The 23,034-nt window shown below is 42.4% G+C and overlaps 1 protein-coding gene across 1 annotated transcript in view; it reads left to right on the top strand.

The window, feature by feature from the left end:
• The window catches only part of LOC137543662 (collagen alpha-6(VI) chain-like), a gene marked incomplete at its 3' end in the record, with an annotated part of 216,497 nt that overhangs the window by 75,247 nt on the left and 118,216 nt on the right, over window positions 1–23,034 (top strand). Inside the window, exons 2-6 of the mRNA XM_068264789.1 lie at window positions 8,150–8,250; window positions 8,329–8,916; window positions 14,272–14,352; window positions 15,747–16,367; window positions 22,196–22,756. Of these exons, the coding sequence (XP_068120890.1) occupies window positions 8,184–8,250; window positions 8,329–8,916; window positions 14,272–14,352; window positions 15,747–16,367; window positions 22,196–22,756 (1,918 nt within the window). The remainder of the gene's footprint in view (window positions 1–8,149; window positions 8,251–8,328; window positions 8,917–14,271; window positions 14,353–15,746; window positions 16,368–22,195; window positions 22,757–23,034) is intronic.

Here is a 23,034-nt window from a genome sequence, read left to right as displayed (position 1 = left end):
GCTCGAATAATGAGCTCGAATACCGACTCGAATAGTGAGCTCGAAGTCCGAGGTCGAATCGAATAGTAAAATTTATTCGACTCGAATATTCGACTGACCTCGAATAATTTACTATTCGAATTCGACCAAACTCGAACTTTAAAAAGGGGTATTTGAGCACCACTAACCGCGTGCACTGTTGCGAATGAGTGCGGTGTTCGCGGTTAGCTAGCGTTTGTTATTTTCCGTATCTCCTTATTGTATTATTTGCTGTGCCTTTGCTACCCTTGTATTCTATTCTGATCTGCCTTGTGTCACGTCTGGCGATCGCACCTCTCGCGATCGCGTTCCTATTTCATATCTGCTGTTGTGTGTGCGCGGTCGCGGGGTGGCGACTGGATTGGCGCACACACATACAACCTGTCCCTTTGCTCAATCTCATTCGCAATCGCCTCTCTTGCGCTTGCGTTCTGCGCTTCGTACAATTCCTGTCTGGCACTTGTGGAGGTACAGAGGATTGGTTCCTCTGCACTCCCCAGCGCCATCTGCCGACAGGAATTTCCCTCTACAGGTGCGTAGCACCTTTTGCTGGGTGCCTGCAAATATACGCTTGTGGAGGATTTCCGCCGTGTCAGCGCACGTGTTGTGCGCTGATCACGGAGAAAGTTCCACAATCGTTACAGAATGACCAGCCAAACCCAAAACCCCAGTGTAGATGGAATTTCTGATTTGTACGATTTTGTCGAGTTTGGGTCCTGTGTCTTTAAGAGCTTTAAAAGGCTAAATTCAGAGACCAAGGCGGAATTTCTTTCTGAATGTGTGAGGTTTTGTCTGAATCCCACCTTTCAGATTTCTGATCCGTCCACGTCGGCTCTTCTTTTTGCCTATGTGCTCTTAAAAGACGATTTGATCACCTGGGCATATGATTTGTTAAAAATCAATTCCTGGAATGGTAATCTGTATCAGTTTCTTGCAGTGATATTCTCTCACTGGTTTAAACTGCCTGGCTTGCCACCTGCTCTGATTGAGTGTGTAGCTGCTGATAAGTCAGCTGATCTTTTCCTTCCATGCAAAACTTTTCAGTATGACAATCAGTTCAATGTGTCTGTTGCCACTTCAGGTTTTAAACAGCAGACATGCAAAGTGGCTAAAAAGAGAAACACTAAAAAACGCAAGCATCGGAATAAAACACTCCCTGTTGATGTTTGTAATGATGTTGTTCCGTCTCCGGCTTTTTTGCCCCAATCCAAAGCTCATGTGGATCCTGCTATAGGTAGGATCGCACACTATATTAAAGCAGTTAAACAATCTGTTCTTGTTCCTGAACTCCACCCCTATGGAGATTATTTGGATACTGGCCTGTTTGAACCCCCATTTGCTTCCTGGGATATTGGGGCCTTGCTGGAAGAATTCGATTTTGATTGGAAAGCCTTTTGCGATTTTTATATCGCAAAAAGCGAAAATGTCTTGAATGCTTGTCTCGATTCAATGTATTTTCTGATTGATTCCGATGAATGTGACAAGGATGATGTGAATCTGGTGATCTATGTATGGCAAACGATTTTGGATGAGTTGCACACACACCAACCAATTGATTCCAATAAAGAGACATCATTGTCGGATGATTGTTCCTGCCTTTCTGGGGTAAAGCATGAGAGTCTTGACTTTGTGCAATCTGAAATGAATGAGTGTGCCGCTGTGGTTGATTACTGTGCGAATCCTGAAGGATTCTCTCCTGACAGTGTGCAGTTTGAATCTGTGCGATCTGATGCCTGTTTCTCGGATGTTCCTGCAGATTGTGATCGGCATGAGTCTGCCGGTTTCCTCAAGGATGTGTGGGATCCTTTGTCATTTAGTAACAGATCTTTGAGATCTTCCGTCTGTGACCCTGCTATGGGGAAGAGTTCTCGACTATGCAGCGTCAAAAGTAAAATTAATATGCCTAATAAAGTTTGTCCTGTTGATGTCACTATTTCTTCTGCAGATAAGTCTCTGTCTCGCCCTGTTCACACCTGTAAGGGCCCGTTGCCTGGGGACAGTTGCTCCAGCGTTTCGGTCCTGGATGCCTTGCAGTCTGCTCCGCAGATCGCGGAGGTTTGCGCTATGGAAGCGTCAGTTTCACAACCTAAAGTGATTTTTGATTCGCAAGTTTTGTGTCCTGGCTCCTCGGATTTGACATTGTTAGCCGAATCTAAGAGTGAGACAGCGCTTCAGTTTTGCGAATCTGATGCTGAACCTTCTTTGCCTTATTCAGAGACGCTTTTTCTGAACCTGCCCTGTACCATGAATAACAAAACGATGTCCAATCACACTGACATTTGGGAGTCCCTTTCTTGCTTTGAAGAAAGTTCTGACTCTCCACCCTGTACTCTGGATGAGTCAATATTGCCTTGTACAATATCTCCTGCCCTGCCCCTAGAGGCTCGTCTAGGTATTGCTGCTATTTTTACCTGTCTTTCTGCAGTTTTGGAGTTGCAAGCTAGTTTGACTGCTACGCAGAATTCTGGGTGCAGCGAGATTAAAGTTAGGGAGTCAGTGTGTGGTCCAGTGAATATTCCTGTATGTTCCACTCATGATGATGAAATTCAGTCTCAGTTTATGGTGGAACCTTCCCTGGGACATCTGCCCTGTTCCCAAAATAAAGTTCCAGTTTTGCCCTGTAACATGGATAGTACAGAATCCTTCTTAGAAAACTTGAAAAATGATGTTCCTGAGGTCTTGTTTGATGTTCTGGAGGTCTCCGAGTTCCTCCCAAAGGGTGTAGAACTTGTAGGAGATGTCTCCTGCCCCCCAAGTCCTTCTGAGGTGTTACCCTCTTCCGTAGGCATTGCTGCCTTGCTGACTACTTTTGCAGCTCTTGTGGAGCTTCATTCATGTGTAGTCAATGATGATATTACAGTTACAGAAAATTCTGAATTTGAGTCCGAGTCTTCTTTTGAAAGACCAGTACCTGTGACCTTTACTCGTGATGATTTTCTGCCCGGTACTGGTTTTGGTCTTGTCGTGTCGGACTCTGAAGTTGGCAGTTCCCCGACATGTCCTGAGGTTTCTCCTGTACTAGTGTACCCCGATGTGCTCTGTGACCCAGAAAGCCCAAGTGTGCCTCGGTTACCAGCGTACTCAGATGCTTCCTCAGTGGAGACATGTTCCGATATAGCCTGCCTGCTTGCATGCCCAGAAGTGGTTCCTGAAAGTCCTGATCTTGATGGGTGTCCTGCTAATTTTGAGTCTGGAATGATCATAGGTTCCATAGGGGTTCTTGGTGGTTCTCCATGTGAGCCTGGTGAGCGTTCTGGCTTCTTGGGATCTCTGCGGAGCTTCAAGGCGTTCTGGGAGATTCCGGGAAAGGTTTTGCTTGGTGCCCTGAATACGATCAGCAATGGCTTTGGTGTTGTAAGGGACACTTCGAACAGGTATTGCGGCAGGTTTGGTATTCTTGGACGCTCCTTGGAAGGTGGTGGGTATTGTCTGGAGGGTGTCGATGGCTTCTTCTCTGGTGTCCACAGTCCTGATGGGTGTTACGCTGAGACTTGTAGTGCTGATGGGCATGTTTTGGTGGCTTCTGCTTCCGATGAGGTCGGTTTCGGATGGACTGACTCTGGAATTGGGCCTTGCCCCGACCTTCTTGAGTCTTCAGTTAGAGTTTTGTGATGATACCAGTTTGGAGGGATGTCTGGAATCCATCCCTAGAGGGGGGGGGGGGGGGGTACTGTGAGAATCCGCTCAGCTGCCTGCGCAGGCAGGCAGCCTTTTGACCATTGTTTAGGTTTGCATGCTGCAGGACTCTGGAACAGAGACCTGTCTTTCCATTGCAGGTTCTGGTCTGTTCTCTTGCTGGGGAATTTGCATACATTCGTTATGCAAATCCCCTACCTGCCTTCTTTGATGACTGGCACTATAAGAGCTTTATGTTTCCCAGAAGGCTTTGCTGGTCATTTCCTTTCCATGGTCTGTTCCTGATGGACACTGCTGGAGTGTCAGCCATTGCTATCTAGTATAGTTAATTCCTGGGGGTTGCTTTAGGCTCCCCTTCTAGCCCAGTCAGGTTGTATTATCTGTATTGCCTGTTCTGTCTTGTCTTGCCTGTTGCCATTGTCCTGCCCCAAAGGTGGTCGACAGGAAATGGTTCTGATCTCTGTTCTTGGAGTATAGCTGGTGCAGTGGTTGCTACCAGCTATCTCTTCTGTTCTGTCTCCTGGGATCGCGCTAGCTACTTTTCGCTAGCGCTGGGGATCCTTCTGTTCTGCTACTCTGTACCTGGATCGCGCTAGCCACTTTTCGCTAGTGCTGTGGATCCTATCTCTCGCTTGTCCCTGTTTTCGTGTGTCTGTCTTGTCTGCTACGCTTGCTGGTGGCTCGGTGAGGTAACCGTTAAGCAAGCGCTCGCGTCCTCTGTTTCATGTTTGTCTGTCGATGGTTAGTTAGGCGTGCTTGTCTCTATTGTGCTTATCACGTGGAGACCGCGCATAACCGCGTGCACTGTTGCGAATGAGTGCGGTGTTCGCGTTTAGCTAGCGTTTGTTATTTTCCGTATCTCCTTATTGTATTATGTGCTGTGCCTTTGCTACCCTCGTATTCTATTCTGATCTGCCTTGTGTCACGTCTGGCGATCGCACCTCTCGCGATCGCGTTCCTATTTCATATCTGCTGTTGTGTGTGCGCGGTCGCGGGGTGGCGACTGGATTGGCGCACACACATACAACCTGTCCCTTTGCTCAATCTCATTCGCAATCGCCTCTCTTGCGATTGCGTTCTGCGCTTCGTACAATTCCTGTCTGGCACTTGTGGAGGTACAGAGGATTGGTTCCTCTGCACTCCCCAGCGCCATCTGCCGACAGGAATTTCCCTCTACAGGTGCGTAGCACCTTTTGCTGGGTGCCTGCAAATATACGCTTGTAGAGAATTTCCGCCGTGTCAGCGCACGTGTTGTGCGCTGATCACGGAGAAAGTTCCACAATTGTTACACTCTTCCCAACAGATGCTGGTGTGTCAGAGAGCTAGTCTTATACTCAGGGAACTGTCTGTTGTTTAATTGGTTGTAGTTATATGGTTTCTGGGTCAATTGTGCTGCTAAGAATCATGGGAGGCCTAATATGGGGAGAGAAGACATTACTTCTTATCAATTTTAAAATTTTCATGCTAAGCTCATGTCGAATACAGCAGTTATTTTCGAAATTTAGTATTTAGGTGAAAATATGGAACTTTCCCTTTAAATTTCACTATTGGGCAAAAATTTAAGCTAAGTTTTGCGAAAATTCGACGAAAGCGAAAACGGGATTTTCGATGCGAAAATGACTTTGGTGAAAATTCACAATCAACACTGATGATGAAACTTGCTGTGGCCTTTCCATTGTTTTGTGCCATTTTGTACATCATCAGATGCATAACCGGGCATAAAACAGAGAGAACGCTCTCCATATTGTTTGGGGCGTGGTCTTTTAACTCCTGACACAATAGTCACTCCCACTTCAAACCATAACCTCCCATTTCATTAGTGATGTATCTTGTATCTGGCACTACAGATGTCGTTACGTGGCAACAAAGTGCTTAGCAATGCATTCCTCACCCCTCTGGGCAGTAAATGCTACTAAGTGGATTAAGCTGGGCTCAGAATACACGGGGGTGGGGTACGGCCAGTCCAAATTAAGCTGAGCTAAATGTTACATTGCTATTATATATACAGCACTTCAAGCTGGAAGGCAAGAGTAAATACTGGGGAAACATTGAAGGCGACCCACATCAGAAAAACAAAACAAAAAACAAAAAAATGATTTGTATCTAAAGCACGTCACACCACAGAAGGGGGAATTGTAATAAGTGTGTACCAGCAAATTAACCTTACATATTATTATATTTAAACTGCAGGAAAGTCCTAATTCCTGTATAAGCATGAAAGGCTGATATAGCATAAAAAACTATCACAAAATGTGAAAATGTAAAAAAAAAAAAAAAAAAAAACAATAACTAGGATTTAAGGAACACACTTAATTTCTATCATTAAAGGACAACTGAAGTGAAAAGTATATGAAGGCTGCAATATTTATTTCCTTTTAAGCAATACCAGTTGCCTGGTTGCAGTAGTGTCTGAATCACACCAGAAACATGCAGTTAATCCTATCAGATCTGACAATAATGTCAAAGACACCTGATCTGCTGCATGCTTGTTCATGGTCTATGGCTAAAAGTGTTAAACCCCATCTACACGATATGATTCTTTGTGCGATTCGATTACGATTATATTTACGATCCGATTAAATCCAACATGTCCGATTGGGACTCGATTCAATTCGATTTGCCATTGTTTTGCAATGACAAATCAAATTGAATCGAATTCCGATCGGACATGTCGGATTTAATCGGATCGTAAATAGAATCGTAATCGAATCGCACAAAGAATCGTATCGTGTAGATTGGGCTTAAGAGGCAGAGGATCAGCGAGATAGCCAGGCATCTGGTATTGCTTAAAATGAAATACATATGGCAGTCTCCATATCCCTCTCACTTCAGTTGTCCTTTAAGGCCCAGTGGTTCCAATCCATTGAGTTAACAAATACAGTAAAGCAGGCTTTACATTGTAGAGATTTAAGCAGTTAAGCAAGGGTTTAAAGCGAATCCGAGATGAAAAACTAACTATAACAAGTAAGTAAGTTGTCTATATATATTATCTAAAGTTTAGATCGTTTACACAGCAAATCTATCTGCAAACAGTTTCAACAGTTTATGAATATTTATTCCCGTGATACAATGAGGGCAGCCATGTTCTGTTTGTCACATTGTCACAGGCTGAGAGCTGGAGATGCTATCAGCTTGCCTCTGTGTAAATTAAGTCCCCTCTCCTCCTCCCTCCTCCCCTCTGCCTCTGAAATCAATGGCTAGTAACACCTCCCCCTGCCTAAACTGAGCTCCTATAAGCTCTTGCTATTTTCTGAAAATGCCAAGGCACTGTGAAAAGCTGTGGGCGAGGCTTGTTTAGTTTATAGGGAATTAGAGTATTAAAACAAACAAAAAAGTATTTGGCTTGAGGAATGCCCTATAAACTATATGTAAGGAACACAATTATGCAATGAATAAAAGTTCATCTCGGATCCACTTTGAAGTGAATGTTTACCACCTAAAAAATAGTCAGATACTCACCTAAGGAGAGGGAAGGTTCGGTCCTAATGAGCCTTCCCTCTCCTCTCCCGATGCCCAGTCCCACGCAGGATCCCCCGTAGCAGTATCCGACCAGTTCGGTGAAATACTGCCACTTCCGCAGCTGAAGGGATGTTTCGGAAGCCTTCGGGAGCACTCGGGCTCCCGAAGACGGGCCGCTCCATACTACGCATGCGCAAGCGTCATCTATGACGCAATCGCACGTGCGTAGTATGGAGCGGCCCGTCTTCGGAAGCCCGAGTGCTCCCGAAGACCTCCAAAGTCCCTGCGGCAGCGGACGTGAACGGGGAGCCAGCGCAGCACCGAGGGCACCGGGAGAGGAGAGGGAAGGCTCATTAGGACCGAGCCTTCCCTCTCCTTAGGTTAGGATCTGACTTTTTTATTTTTTACGCGGTACCCATTGGCTTTAAGCAGTTGGATTCCCATAAAGTTAATTCATCAGATTAGTTACCAAACAGAATACTTATAGGTGCTCCGTTACCCGTGTGGAATGTCCTGAGATGCTCCACAGTATTCACCCTTACACAACAGTTTTTCCCAATAAAAAAAAACTTGCATAAATTAACACATAATCACATAGACTTCAAAGGTTGTATGCCGTCTTATAATATCATGAATCACAGCCCAGCAGTGCACTACAAGATCTTCTACACAATTAATTGTTAGAAAGCAGCATCACCTGATACATTTGTTCAGTGTCTTACAACAATCATATGGCTGATATCATGGTTGCCATATACTTAGTATATATTTATGGTGTGCCAACACACAGTGCCATTAAGAGTATGCACACTGGATTTTGTTTTTCTTTTGTAAAAGAGGTATGGGTATAAAACATTTTTTTTGAGTTATCGGATACTGCATTCCATCATCTGAATATTTATTACAGAACATTTTTTTTTCATGTAAAGAACAACTAAAATGTACCTTCTAAAGTAAAATTATCAGCAATTAACTATGACTATGGGATGAATTATTGGTATTCAGTAGGATTAATCTGTCATATTTCTGCCTTCAGATTTCATTCATACTGGCTCTGCTGGACCACAACAATGAAGCTCGTCCTGGGCTTGCTTATGATGCTTAGTTGGTTGCAACTTTCATACACTCAAGACACTGGTAAGACTTTACAATATGTTCCCACTGCTGAATATTTTCTTTATTTCTCATAATGCTGTCCGGTCTTCTGAATTTCAGATATTCCCGAATATGGAGATCTTATATTTCTTCTCGACAGCTCAAACAATATGGGAGAAAAGACCTTCAACCAGCTGAAGTCCTTTCTATCAAAAACGATTGGTAATATGCAGATAGGAGTTAATCAGTATCGTATTGGGCTGGTACAGTACAGCGATGATATAAATGTTGCTTTTAGTCTATCAACGTACAAGACAGAAAAACCTATGCTGAACTATATCAAAAATAAGTTTTTATTTCAAGGTGGATTATTGAGGACTGGAAATGCCATAACAAAGATCCATGAAATCTTTGTTGGGGACAAAAATGGAAGAGACAAATCAAAATACCCACGTGTTCTTGTTGTAATCACATCTGGATCATCTAGTGATGATGTGAATCCATCAGCTGTTGCTCTAAAACAGGATGGCATCAGAATTATTGCTGCTGGAGTAAAGGATGCTTCCTCCGATGATCTGGCAGCTATGGCAACATCTCCTGAATTTTCTTTAAAGATAGTCAATCTTCGAGACTTAAATTCATTTTCAAAGGATATGATGACAACCATTCAAAAGGTGATCAGGAAGAGAGATGTGGAATTTGATCAAGGTGAGGAAATGTAACATAGCATAGTCTTATAGCACTTATAGCACTTTGTAAATCAGTGTGTTATTAAATAAAGGTACAGTTAAAATTTTTACTTGGCACTGTAGCTATATTTCAAGTTTTATTTTTTGCCAAAACTCAGTATAGATAAAGTAAAATTAAATTTTCATGGGTAAACATGTGTTACTGAGATTCTAAGTGTTGTGCTCTCTTTCTTAGTATTGTGTCGATACTAAGATATGGGCACTGAGGGCTGTTTCACACTGAAAATCGCAGAAGAATCATGGCAATTATGCCGCAATTCTCAATCAAGGAACGAGAATAACTCCTGAAATGCTGCATGCAGCACTTTTGGAATCGCAAGTGCAGCACCATTACTGAAGCATCGCCACTGGTGTGAAACAGCACCTACTGATAAACTGTGTAAGGCACTATCTTTATGTTTATATTTTCCTTATCCTATCAGATTAAAGGCTTTTTGGGGCTAAATTATTTTAGTGTCTTTTTCATTATCATTATGTATTTATACAGTGCTAAGTTCTTTTGCAGCACTGCACGCAGTATATAGTCATGTCACTAACTAAAAGCAGCTAGAGTGAACAAAATAGGGTTTTCATCAAAGTAGTATAGTTCATAAAGCATCTAGAAAACCCTGGTGGAGGGGTCCTGAGAATAATACTTGATGCTAAAGACAACTATAATTGTATAGGAGAGGTTATGTGCCTTACCTCTCTTGAAGAACAAATCAATGTTATTGGAAAACAATATATAGATTTAAACACATAAAGACATTGCTTTTCATGGGTCCTGGCCTGCTTCCTCAGGAATGCTTTAGTGGCAATACCATCTGAGCATGAGTAGCTCTACACCATATTGCCATTAGGGCACTGTATTGACCTGAGGAAGTGGGCCGGCACCAGTGAACCGCATTGTCCTGAGTCCCTACCATAGTCCAAGGTCACTTAAAGGATACCAGATGCGAAAGCATCTGGTATAAACTGAAGCTGGTAGATGATCGTGCGCTCCCCCTCTTCCACAATAAGCACGTTTCCAATGAAATTGTAAAGATATAGATCCCCTCTCGGGTACAGACTCACCAGATCCTTAGGTCTCAAGTGACCAAATCGCGCATCCGGGGGTGTTGGCCCCCCCGTCGCCTCTCTGGCTACTGTTTATCCTCCAGTGATTGCTGGCTCTGCTGGGCTCCGCTGGGCTCTCCTCCTCACTCATGCAGGATGTGGAAAAAATAAAAACAAGAGGACCTCTTGTTTTTATTTTTTTATTTTATTTTTTCCACATCCTGCATGAGTGAGGAGGAGAGCCTGTCTGTACCCGAGAGGGGATCTATATCTTTACAATTTCATTGGAAACGTGCTTATTGTGGAAGAGGGGGAGCGCACGATCATCTACCTGCATAAACTTTACCAGTACAACCTGGCATATCCTGCAGCACCCCATATAGTTGTTTATTCATATTTGGACTTTTGTGGCTAGGTGCCATTGGGACTTTATATACCCAGAGAGGTGGTTGTGCCATCTGGGGTGGTTACAAATTAATTGTGAGCGCTGAAATTTCCTTTTCATAAACTGAAGCTGTACTGGGTAGGGCGGTATAATCAAATACTCACCTTACCTTACCTTACCCTCTGCGCCTCACATTACCCTCCGCCGATCTTCTCTGGTCTGTCCCATGTCCTGGGTGACTTCGGCTACTCCAAACCCGGACATACTGCGCTGCACATGCATTCTGCACCCCTATGGCTGCATAGTGTCGTCACAGGACAGGAGCGCACTCACTCTTGTGTCCCGGCATGAGTGCTAATTGGAGATGTGGGGGAGCGAGTGCGCTCCTGTCCTGTGATGTCACTCAGTGCAGCCACAGGGGAGCAGAACAAACATACTGCGCATGCACGGTGCGGTATGTCCGGGTTTGGAGTCGCCGAAGTCAGTCAGGACGATGGGACAGACCGGAGAAGAGCGTATGGGGACGGAGGGGAATGGGAGGCGCGGTGATTATTATGCCCACCTACCCAGTACAGCTTCAGTTTATATCAGACGCTTTCGCATCTGTTATACTTTAACTTATCAGTGTGCTTTAGGGATGTTGGGAGAAAACCAGAGTGCCTGGAGAAAACCCATTCAAAAGCAGAAAGAACATGCTAGCTCAATGCAGATAGGGTCCATGCAGAGATTTGAATCTGAGACTCTAATAATGCAAGGCAAGAGTGCACTTATTTCATGTCAGCTCATATTTCACTAAACTTCAACTCTTTGAACAAAGTTTTGAGCAATATATGTACACAAAGTTTTGCACATTACGCTGTATGCATGAAAAATGTGTTAACTGTTATCGGTAAGCAATCATTGTATTATGTATTAAAAACACTAATGGACTTAGATTTGTTCATTTACTTTGTTTCTCATAAGTAACAACATGCATGGGGCATACATATTTGGGTATATAACTGTACCTTTGAGCACTTCATAGATCTTCTCTAACTACCATTATTTGATTGACATTTTTGATTTTCCAGTTCTGCCAACTGTCCTAAGCAGAGATGGTTAATTAGGTGCAAATATTGTCTTCTTGCATGCAAATTTCATTCAAAATACTTGCAGCTTGAAATATGACCAATCAGCATAGGCAGGAAGTTATTTGATAGGTCCAATTTCAAGCTCCATACCATTTGTATGAAATTTGTATGCAAGCAGAAAATATTTGCATTGACCATAAGTGCTCTGCACCTCAAGGTAACTTTTTATCAAATGACATGATCCCACTTTTAAAACTTGTAGTTACTTGGAACAAATTACCTGTATGCTGTGATGAGAACCTACTCCATTTGACATTAGTGTGTGCCTCTATGGTGACAGGGGCAATCACAGATAGATACAGTGAAGCTTTTCTGTTTAGCACAATACACCAGGCCAGGAAAATATGAAGTGCTGGATAAAGCCAACCAGGAAAATATGCATAGCTTTGGTAAAAGGAGAGTGCCATACTGTAAAATAATATTTAAACATGGAAAAGCAATGCCAAAATTCATTGAAAGTTGATATGACTGTACCCAGTGACTCTGCACAGACTGGTATAAAAAGATGAAGAGGAGACTGCCTCATTCATATAACAACTCCTGAACTGAACTATTGTAGGGTGTTTCCCTTTTTCTGTCCTGGTTGCATGATATGGAACAGCAGACACAATTGGCTTTCCACAGTGCTTTTGAGTAGAAAAGAAAATGTTTCCTGGCTAATGACATTACACAATTTTGTAGAAGTCTGTTGGCTAGTAGATAAAAGTTCAACCACACAATCTTTTTACAATGTTTTTTGCTAAACTATATTGTGATAATTGTGGTACACTATTAATTAAGAATTCGTCTTTCAAATGTAACAGGTGCCTTTTGTTATATATTGCTTTTAAGCATATTTTGTGATTACAGCAGCTGGATTGTGTCAAGTGTTTTATTTAATGAAAATAAGTTTGATATCCTGAGTATAAAAAGAAAAACCTATTGTATCACTGGATGTGTAGGATGCAGCAGCCAGCATTTGTCTCCCTAAAGCAGGCAGCTTGCTGCAAAGCCCCCCTCCCTCCCACCACCATGCAAAGGGATCCCCTCTCCCTATCTCTCTTTCTCTCCCCCTTCCCCAGTGCTAAAGAAGGGAGATTGCTGCAAAGCCCCCTCCCTCCCATCACCACACTGAAAAGAGGATTCAGTGGTGGATCAGCGAGTTACTGCTTCCCCTTCAGTGCTCACTCTGCATTAAATTACACAGAGGGGGAGAGATAGAGAGACACACATTTGTGTGGTGGTGGAAGGGAGGGGGCTTTGCAGCAAACTGTCTTCTTTAGCACTGGGGAAGGGGAGAGAAAGAGCCACCCCCATTCCTGGCTATACAATGTGAAATTTTGGATTGACTCAAGTATAAGACGGCCTCCACACTTTTATACTTTGAGTCAGTCCTACGCTTCTCAACTTATAGTGGATAATATACAGTAGTCATTTTTATTGATTAGATATGGTTTGGAGCAGCAAGGGCTTAACAGTCGTGTAGCTTTGTACAAAGCCAGTGGTGGCTGCATTTTGATCAAAGGTGGACACACTGATATCATTTTATGGAAGTTCATTGAAAACTACAATATGAGTTGTACAGAAAAAAATGTAAAGTTTTTTTTTTATTCATTTGAGAAATCCAGATCCTAGGGTTTTTTTTTTTTCAATAAAAGATTTGCATGGTGTGTTTTTCTGTAACACATATTTTCTACTTTTCCCTGTTTCTCAACCCATACTCTCTTTGTTTTCCTTTTTCTCAAACTCATTCACCTTTTCTGCTTTTCTTCATTGTTTGAATATATCATCGATTTTATGTATTTGCACATTTTTATGTCTTTCACTAGTTTTGCACTGGGGAATTGTACCTTGTCAATTCTGTCCTGGATGCTGGGGACTTCTCCTTTGACCCAGACAGCTTTACTTTACAAGTATACAGATTCTACTCTAGTTCCCTGTAATGATCACATGGGGTGGTTCAACTACTGAATACCACCTCTCCTCTAAATAAAAAAAAAATCTAATCAAGCCACATACATACTCTAATATTAACTTTATTTTTATCACATAATTAATGTGTACACAGAGAAAATGCTAGTATATTATATCAATAAACCATTATTCTACTATCACTTTACCTAACCCTCTTCCCACACACTAACCCACCTTATACCTACTTCTAACACTAACTTATCCATCTGCAGCTAAATTGTCCCTCCACTGATATCACTGTTTGTCATTGCTACATATATTTTCTAGTTTTTGCACTAGCACCCAAATTATACACAACATTGTGGTTTATGTGACGACAATATTACTGCTCAATCGTCAGCGCCCCTGCTTTTTAATTAACTGCCAACATTAGATTTGTCGACGATATAGATGTGTTTTTAAACAAGAACATAGTTTGAAGCAGAAAATACCTATTGCTTATCTTCTAAAGATTTATCTGCCCTAATGCCACTTCCAGGGTATTTACAAGTCTTTTATTTGGCCACACCCCCTATTATGTCATTATCCAATATGGTTCTTTCTGTTCCTTGTTTCTGAGGCAAATCAGTCAATAATGAAATGGCAATGAGCATGTTTGAGCTCAAAAGCTGAAGGCTTCTCACAGCGTCTGTTTCAAGAATGTGACTGCATTCAGTCATGGCCCATGGCATTTACAGGCATCATACGACTAAGAATATTGTTTAAATGTTTAATCCAGGCATAATAATTACTCTCAAAACTACCATTATGATTGGGATCTAAATATGGAAAGGCTTTAATATGAAATAATATATATCTTTTTGCTTTTCAGGAAATGTAATAACGACCATCCAAACACCTCTTATAACAACCACAACTGATGTCCCTAAAATCACAGATAATGCAACAGCAGGTAATGAGAATCTCCAAACATCTTACTGCAGTAATACAGTAGCGTCTAAAATGTTGTGGATATAGTTAATTTGCTTCTTCTTTCGCCTGCAGTTTGATGATAAAAATATGTTTTCATTGCAACTATAGGCCTTGATTCATCAAGCTGCTCTGCTTAAGCAGCACAGCTTAAAGGGGCACTGTGGCGAAACATTTTAAAATTTAAAATATGTGCAAACAGAGACAAATAAGAAGTATGTTTTTTCCAGAGTAAACTGAGCCGTCAATTACTTTTCTCCTATGTTGCTGCCACTTACAGTAGGTAGTAGGAATCTGACAGAAGCGACAGGTTTTGGACTAGTCCATCTCTTCATGGGGGGGGATTCTCATGGATTTATTTATTTTCCAAAGCACTTAGTGAATGGCAGTTGCTCTGTCCAACTGCCAAAAAACTGTGTAGCGAGCAGGGAGGCTGGCCAGCATCATTGTTTAAACCCTTTTTAGGGAATATCTTTATAAAGAATAAAAGCCTTGCTGAGAATCCCCTATGAAGAGATTGACTAGTCCAAACCCTGTCGCTTCTGTCAGATTTCTACTACCTACTGTAAGTGACAGCAACATAGGAGAAAAGTAATGTATGGCTCATTTTGCTCTGGAAAAACTTCTTATTTGTCTATGTTTGCACATATTTTTCGCCATTTTTCGCCACAGTGCCCCTTTAATGTAAAGGAAGCGCTCGCTGTGCACGCCTTACAGAACAGCACTCACTGCTATGTAAGTTACATAGCAATGCACGTAACTTTAACTGCGGGTGGTCCTGTGAAGTATCGCGACCGCGATACTTCAATAGTGGACACTACTATGTTAATTTACATAGTAGTAACTATGTTAATTAAGCATAGTAGCGCCCACTAGTGAAGTATCGCAGTCGTGATACTACACAGGACCGCCCACAGTTAAATTTACACGCATTGCTGTGCAAGCAACACGCGTAACTAAGGAAAGCATGCTCCTTACATAGCAGTGAGTGCTGGTATGTAAGGTGTGCATAGCTCCCTCACATTAAGTTGTGCTGCTTTAGCAGCGCAGCTTGATGAATCAAGGCCATAGAGCCATTTTACAAATCACACATCAATTCTAACAGAGTGCCTTAACAGTGGACAGTGCCATCTAAAAGCAAGATAACAATTTCCACAAATTGTATGGAACTGTCAAAAATAGTTTTGCTCTTAAATAAACACCTTTGGTATATTTTTCTAGAATATAGCTATGTTATCAATTACCACAATAATGTGAAGAAACTTATTGTTTTTCTATAGTGTAAACCTTATCATTAACTATATAACATTATTTTAACAATTTTACTCCTCAATGCATTAATACTTATACATATATTTTCATGTTTCCTTTTTAAAGTTTGTGACAAAGCTCTGGCTACAGATATGGTGTTTATGGTGGACGTATCCCAACAAAGCCCGAGGGACAGCAAAGACTTAAACAATTTTTTAAAAAATGTTGTGTCTGGCTTGGAGGTTAGCAACTACTGTGTCCATGTGGGAATAGTAGTGTTTAACAGCGTAGCAAAAAAAATTGCTTCCTTGGATGTGGGAATCAACCAGTCTCATGTGGAACAATTACTGGAAGGAATTGAAATTTCGAAAGAGAAGATTTCTAACATTGGTGCGGCCATTAATTTTACAAGACTGGAAGTGTTTGGGGATTCAGAGGCTAGCAGAAAGAAGGAGGGAATACTACAGATCGCTATCCTGGTCACCCACAGGTCCTCTGGAGACAATGTTTCAGAGGCAGCTTATCTACTTCGTCAAGAAAATGTCAAAGTCTTTACAGTGGGGATCGCACAGTCCAACGAAACACAGATGACCCAAATTGCATCTCACCCAGCTAATAGTTATCATATTAGGGCCAAAACATTTTCTGAGCTGTCAAAACAAGCTGATATCTTACTGAAAAAAATTACAAATGCAGCTGATCATGTTACTGTTGCAGAACCCGAGATTACAAATCTGATTAGAAAAGGTAAGAATGCTTTACTTATTAATTACAAGGGCATTTTGGTAGCAGTGTATTTCTTCGGTGGAAATGATCAAAGTAGGGGAGCAGAATTCTCCTTGTTAATCAGTTTTGTAAAATTAAATATAAATGTATTATCAACCCAAAAAAAAAGGAAACCTACTGATTCCTATAATGAGAAATAAAATACAATTTGAACAACATACAATAATGTAAAGGGGGAAGAGGCGCCCAGAGCAGATAAAATACGTTAAAAACAAATAAAATGAAAAAAGTGAGGTGGCTTACCTCAATGAAGACAAATTCACGTATTAATAGAATTTTATTGCACTGGCAACGCGTTTCGTGGGTGCATACCCACTTCCTCAGGCCAAATAGCAGTGCCTAATAGTGCTTGTAGCCACAAATAAGGCGCCTTATTTGTGGCTACAAGCACTATTAGGCACTGCTATTTGGCCTGAGGAAGTGGGTATGCACCCACGAAACGCGTTGCCAGTGCAATAAAATTCTTTTAATACGTGAATTTGTCTTCATTGAGGTAAGCCACCTCACTTTTTTCATTTTATTTGTTTTTAACGTATTTTATCTGCTCTGGGCGCCTCTTCCCCCTTTACCTTGTGCCTTCACCCTCCTTTTGGAGGGGGATCAACCCTCTTTGACCAGTTTTGGTCATTTGAGGTTTGCTTTTTATCAAAAGTGCGACCATCACCAGCTCCGTCTGGTCACCCGAGTGGAGTCGGGGTTATACATCTCCACCTGCTTCTAGTGGTCGGTTGCCCTTCTGCAACCCACCTTTGTGAGTATAATACATTCGCATATTTTACATGCTTCTGGTACTGTGACATACTGCACCATTTGGGCTCCTGTTGTCTCTGTGTTTTCTTCCTGCAGGGTGCAATTTTTATTATCCCTACTTTTTGTCCGAACATACAATAATAAGGACAGAGATCCACTAAAAACTCAATCATTTCATATGTAGGACAGGAAACTCATGCTGGAACGCTTTCTTCTTCTTGTTATTTTTATTTACATAGCCCCAACACCAGAGGCAAAAAGCCTCTACTTTGCTACTATTTGTATTAAATCAAGCCAAAAAAAAACCAGTCACATGCTAATAGGCTATTGTTAGACCTTACTGCTGGCCATAACTGTAACTGAATCAGGTCAAAGGTCTGCCTCACAGAAGCCAAGCACACTAGAAAAAGGGTTGGGAACAGAAGCCAAGCAGCAGATTACAGTTAGCTATAGTACACACATTTAGAGAGAGGGAGCACTGGTGTGTGCATGTAATAAAGGCGCTGGGAGATTTGGATGCCGAGTGAAGCCAAAAAACAGCTTACCCTGCTGTGGAAAATTTCTTGGCGACTTTAATTACTATTCGCCCCTTCATTGGTGTAAGCCATAATTTGGTTTCCAGTTATTGAGTTATTGCTGGCGGACAAATTATGTTTTTTTGTTTTTTGTTTTTTTATTTGGGCTCTGGCTTTTGGCAGTGCCCGGATTACTAACTGTCTCGAGCACTGGCACATGCATGGTGCATATAACCAGGAGCTAGATAGCAGCCTTTGAAAAACAAAAGTAGAGTTGTCTGAAAAATAAGAATTTTACTTTGACATATGCAGACCTTATCATGGTTTACTTGATGGATATTTTTTAAATTTTTCATTTACTTTGGTCAGCAAGGTCAGATGGTTTTACTTTGGCCAGGATAGGACCAGATGATGCAAACGCAAGTGTAATGTTTGTATAATAAAGGGTATGATGTACCCTTTATTCCATGTTAAGGGTACATCATGGTTTCATAACCATAGACAATACAAGGCGTGTATAGTATGGTGCACTTCAATCTGCTTTGTATTTAAAAAAAAAAAAAAAAAGTTATCAAGCATTACTAAAATGTGTTCATGCAAGCTACAAGTTCCATTTAAATGCTGAAATGGATAAATAGCTTGGGAGCTCAGATTCATAGAGACCCACAAGCATCCCTTACACAAAAGGCCGTCTCCCTCCTTACCTACATCACTGAAAAATTCAAAAGATGGGCCAAGCTTCCTCTGTCAGTGGCAGGAAGAATTCATGTGGTTAACATAATATCACTACCTAAAATTCTGTATGTTTTGCATCATTCTCTGGTCTACATCCCCCATGGTTTATTTAACCCTTTAGCAGTCAATGTATTTAGAGACTTGCAAGTGCTCCAGGCAAATTTATTTTAGCACATTTTTTATTTCTTATTTGTTACATTTCCTTGCTACTGCTACATTTCCTACTATTACTACATTTCCTTGCTACCACTAAGTACTGCTTTAATGTGTATTTCTGGCCACTTGTCACTAGGGGGCGGTGTGAAACAATAACAGATGACTTCTGCTTTTAGTTTCTATATCCTCTGCTAGCAGAGAGACATCAAAGCATTCCAAGAATTTACAGCACAATGAGTTCTGATGGCTAAGGTCAAAATCAGTGCACTATCTCAAATAAGATAATTCATTTGAATGTGCTAATGGGTTAAAAAAAAAACTTAAAATGACTGGTAATTAGTTTTGTCTGGAAAGCTTGTAGGATAAAGCTCAAATACCTGCTGCTTCAGAACCCCAAGGAGATGGGTGGTCTCATCCTAACCTCCTTTTGCCTATGGCTGTCCACTCGAAATAGGGAATGATACCTTTGCATTAGATGTTCTGCGGAGTTGCCATCTAGATGCAGGCAACAACATACAATAGTGCACCAGGCAATAGCAATATGGAAATAATTGATTACCTATCTGAAATTGAAGGGATTAAACTACTACACTACACTCTGAGATAACTCCACTTTAGCTGAACTACTACCACTACCAGATGCTCATTTTTTAATCAACAAAGGGATTGTGTTTCTTGGCCACATTGTCAAAAGTGGAAGAGTGATGCTTTTGATGATTTTATAGGTCAATACTCAGGCCCTGCTACTCAAAGATTTAGATGTTTGCAACTTTTACATGCCATGCATTCCCAGTTTGCCAGCACCTCTGTGGTCCAACATAACTCTCCTGTGCTAGATTTTTAAAGATGGCCCAGTTAAACGCTTCAGTGGTAACATCTACAAAGCTCTGATTGAACACGTTGCTCTTGACAACATATATTAATCTAAAGCTAAATGGACACCCCCGATTAGCGACCTAGGTGATGAAGAATGGAATGAAGCGCTATCAATAGCCAAGCGAACTACACCCAGTTTACGCAAAAGGCTTACACAGCTTTGCATTCTAAATCAATCCTACCTGACCCCTCTAGGCTGCATAAAATGAATAATGAAGTTCCTAATAGTTTTTGGTTTTTGAAAATCTTTTTATTGAGTTTCAAAACATAACACAACAACATGGAAGTGCCCGATACTTGCCCTAAGTGTCAAGCTCCCACCCCTTCTTTTTTTCAATCTTATCTGGAAATGATCCCCCCACCCAGTAGCCAAATAAAGTATTTTGCCATGTGATATATTCACTGTTAGATACAACCATTGTTTTGTTATGTACCGGAAAATGTTCAATACATGTACAATACAAAACTTTTTTGTTAGAAAACAAAATGTTGAAATAGCTAGATTGTTAGGTATGAGGGTAACTTCATAAAGACAACAAAGCCATCAGTGGTTAGAGTGTCCAGTTGCATGTAAAAGGTGAATTGAAAAGAAAAAATAGCAATTCATGCCTTTGCAAGTTCATCTAGTGCAGAGGTGCCCAAACTGTTTTGGCTTGTGAGCTACTTAACGATTAGCAAGTCAAATTGATCTACCTAGGTTCAATTTTAGGAGCACAATTGTATATGTTACAGCCAGAACCCAAAGTCTGAACACCTCGGTTTCTGGCCGGTCAAATCTAGAAGTGGCCGGCTGATGCGGCCAATGTGAGAAATAGACTTTAATTGTGGACTTTGGCTGGCCAGAACGCGTTGTGGCTAAGTGCACTGCCTGCACTTCTCAGACCTCACATCAGGGCAACCGGACTGGAGAGGCGGAGAGAGGCATATCGGCTCACATGCGACCCGCAGGACGCGACCACTTTCATGTCAAAGTGACGTCATTGATCACTTCCGCATGTGAAGTGTACGGGTCCAGGCGGGTTGTAGGCGCGCTGCTCTGCCTCTCTCTGCCTCTCTGGTCGCCCTGATCTGAGGTCTGTAAGTTAGCGCACGCAGCCCCCACATGCAAAGAACCCAGAAAAGCCCCCCAGCCATGCAAAGCACCCAGCAAATGCCCCCTCAGCCATGCAAAGCTCCCAGCAAATGCCCCCCTGCAATGCAAAGCGCCCAGCAAATGCCCCCCAGCCATGCAAAGTGCCCAGCAAATGCCCCCCCGGCCATGCAAAGCACCTAGCAAAGCACCCCCAGCCATGAAAAGCGCCCAGCAAATGCCCCCCAGCCATGCAAAGTGCCCAGCAAATGCCCCCCAGCCATGCAAAGTGCCCAGCAAATTCCCCCCCCCCCCCCAGCCATGCAAAGCGCCTAGCAAAGCACCCCCAGCCATGAAAAGCGCCCAGCAAATGCCCCCCAGCCATGCAAAGTGCCCAGCAAATGCCCCCCCGGCCATGCAAAGCACCTAGCAAAGCACCCCCAGCCATGAAAAGCGCCCAGCAAATGCCCCCCAGCCATGCAAAGTGCCCAGCAAATGCCCCCCAGCCATGCAAAGTGCCCAGCAAATTCCCCCCCCCCCCCCAGCCATGCAAAGCGCCTAGCAAAGCACCCCCAGCCATGAAAAGCGCCCAGCAAATGCCCCCCAGCCATGCAAAACACCCAGCAAATGCCCCCCAGCCATGCAAAGCGCCCAGCAAATGCCCACCAGCCATGCAAAGCGCCCAGCAAATGCCCCCCAGCCATGCAAAGCGCCCAGCAAATGCCCCCCAGCCATGCAAAGTGCCCAGCAAATCCCCCCCCAGCCATGCAAAGTGCCTAGCAAAGCACCCCCAGCCATGAAAAGTGCCCAGCAAATCCCCCCATCCATGCAGCCCCCCCCATCTGTGACTAATCACCACTGTAATTTGATCTCTTCCGTTTCACCTGACTGCCACGGCAGAACAGCTAATTTGAAAGCACAGGATGTTAACATGTCTGCTTCCATGAAAATGGGACGTAGACACACTGCTGATTTGTTGCAGGATTTGTATCAGCTGTAACAAATACATTTTTACTGTAAAAGTTATTATGCTGTTGTGTATCTTTCAGAGCACAGAGGAAGTTCCGAGTGCCAGTCATAGTGCTGTACAGGACCCGGGATGTTATGGGATTTGTGCATTTTGGACTTTGGCCGACTGACTTTGGCCATTTTGCAAATTGCAAATTGCAAATTGCATTTCTGGTTTTGGCCGTAACGTATATATAGGGCTTGATTCACAAAGCGGTGCTAACACGCCTGTGAAAACCCCCGTAGCATGTCTAAATGAGCTTTTCGCGCGCTGATTTGTGCGCAAACCGCATCGCGCGCAAAGTTATGTGCGCAAAACTTTACGCACGCACTGCACAGAGCGCAGGGCGCTCCGCGCGAAGTGCCCATTAAAGCCTATGGGACTTAGCACTCGCATAGGACTTTGTGCGCGGTACTTAGCGCGCGATCTGATTGAGAAAACCGGTGCTAACCTACTTAGCACCCTGGTTAGCGCACCTAAGGACTTTAGACGTGCTAAGTAGGTTAGCACCGCATAGTGAATCAAGCCCATAGAATGGAAAATGTAGTGCGGTCAGGATCTACCATGAAGTCCTTCGTGATCTACTGGTAGATTGCGATCTACCCAATGGGCACCACTGATCTAGTACTTATGATGCAGTTTATTTGTCCATAACTATAAATACTTGAATATTTTTCAGGATGCCTGAACACAGAATTAGCTGATATCCATTTTCTCATCGATGGCTCTGGAAGTATTTATCCTGCAGACTTTATTGCAATGAAAACATTTTTGGTGGATCTGGTGGAAATGTATGACATAGGACCTGAGAAAGTTCGGGTTGGAGCAGTACAATATGCTCAGGACAGTCGGCTGGAATTTAGTATTGATAAAGAATACAGCAAAACCAATTTGAAACTGGCTCTACAAAACATCAGACAGATAGGAGGAGGCACTAACACTGGAGCAGCTATTAATTTCACCCATAAATTAATAATGGACCCTCAACATGCAAGAGCTGAAAAAGTCCCTGTGTATCTAATTGTCCTTACAGATGGTGAATCACAGGACAGTGTGAAGGAAGCTGCTCAGATACTCAGAAGAGACAAAGTCAGTGTGTATGCCATTGGAGTTAAAGAAGCTAACCAGACTCAGCTGGAGGAGATTGCTGGAGATCCTAAACAGGTCCATTATGTGTACAACTTTGATGGCTTGAAAGACATAAAAAATGTGATAGCCCAACAAATTTGCTCTGACAAAGGTAAAGTATGATTGTAAAAATATGTGCACATTCCATTATGTTTTTCAGTGTTATTAAAAAATTGGCTTCCCATTTATATATTTTTGGTCTTCCAACATTGCCTTAAAGTGAAAAGTCACTTCCAGTCATTTCAACAGTAGGCGTTTTTTTTTTTTTTTTTTGTACAGGTTCACCCAGATCCTCATTTTGTCTATTCTTTTAATTGGCTGAAAAGTGTAGAAAGTAAGGTCTTCAAAACAGTACAAGCCTCTTTACCATCAAGTGGAAGCTAAAGCTTC

Source organism: Hyperolius riggenbachi, unplaced genomic scaffold, assembly GCF_040937935.1.
Source record: "Hyperolius riggenbachi isolate aHypRig1 unplaced genomic scaffold, aHypRig1.pri scaffold_146, whole genome shotgun sequence".
NCBI classification, from domain to species: Eukaryota; Metazoa; Chordata; class Amphibia; order Anura; family Hyperoliidae; genus Hyperolius; species Hyperolius riggenbachi.
The sequence above is the reverse complement of the archived record's forward strand: the minus strand, read 5'-3'. Positions and strand labels throughout refer to the sequence as shown.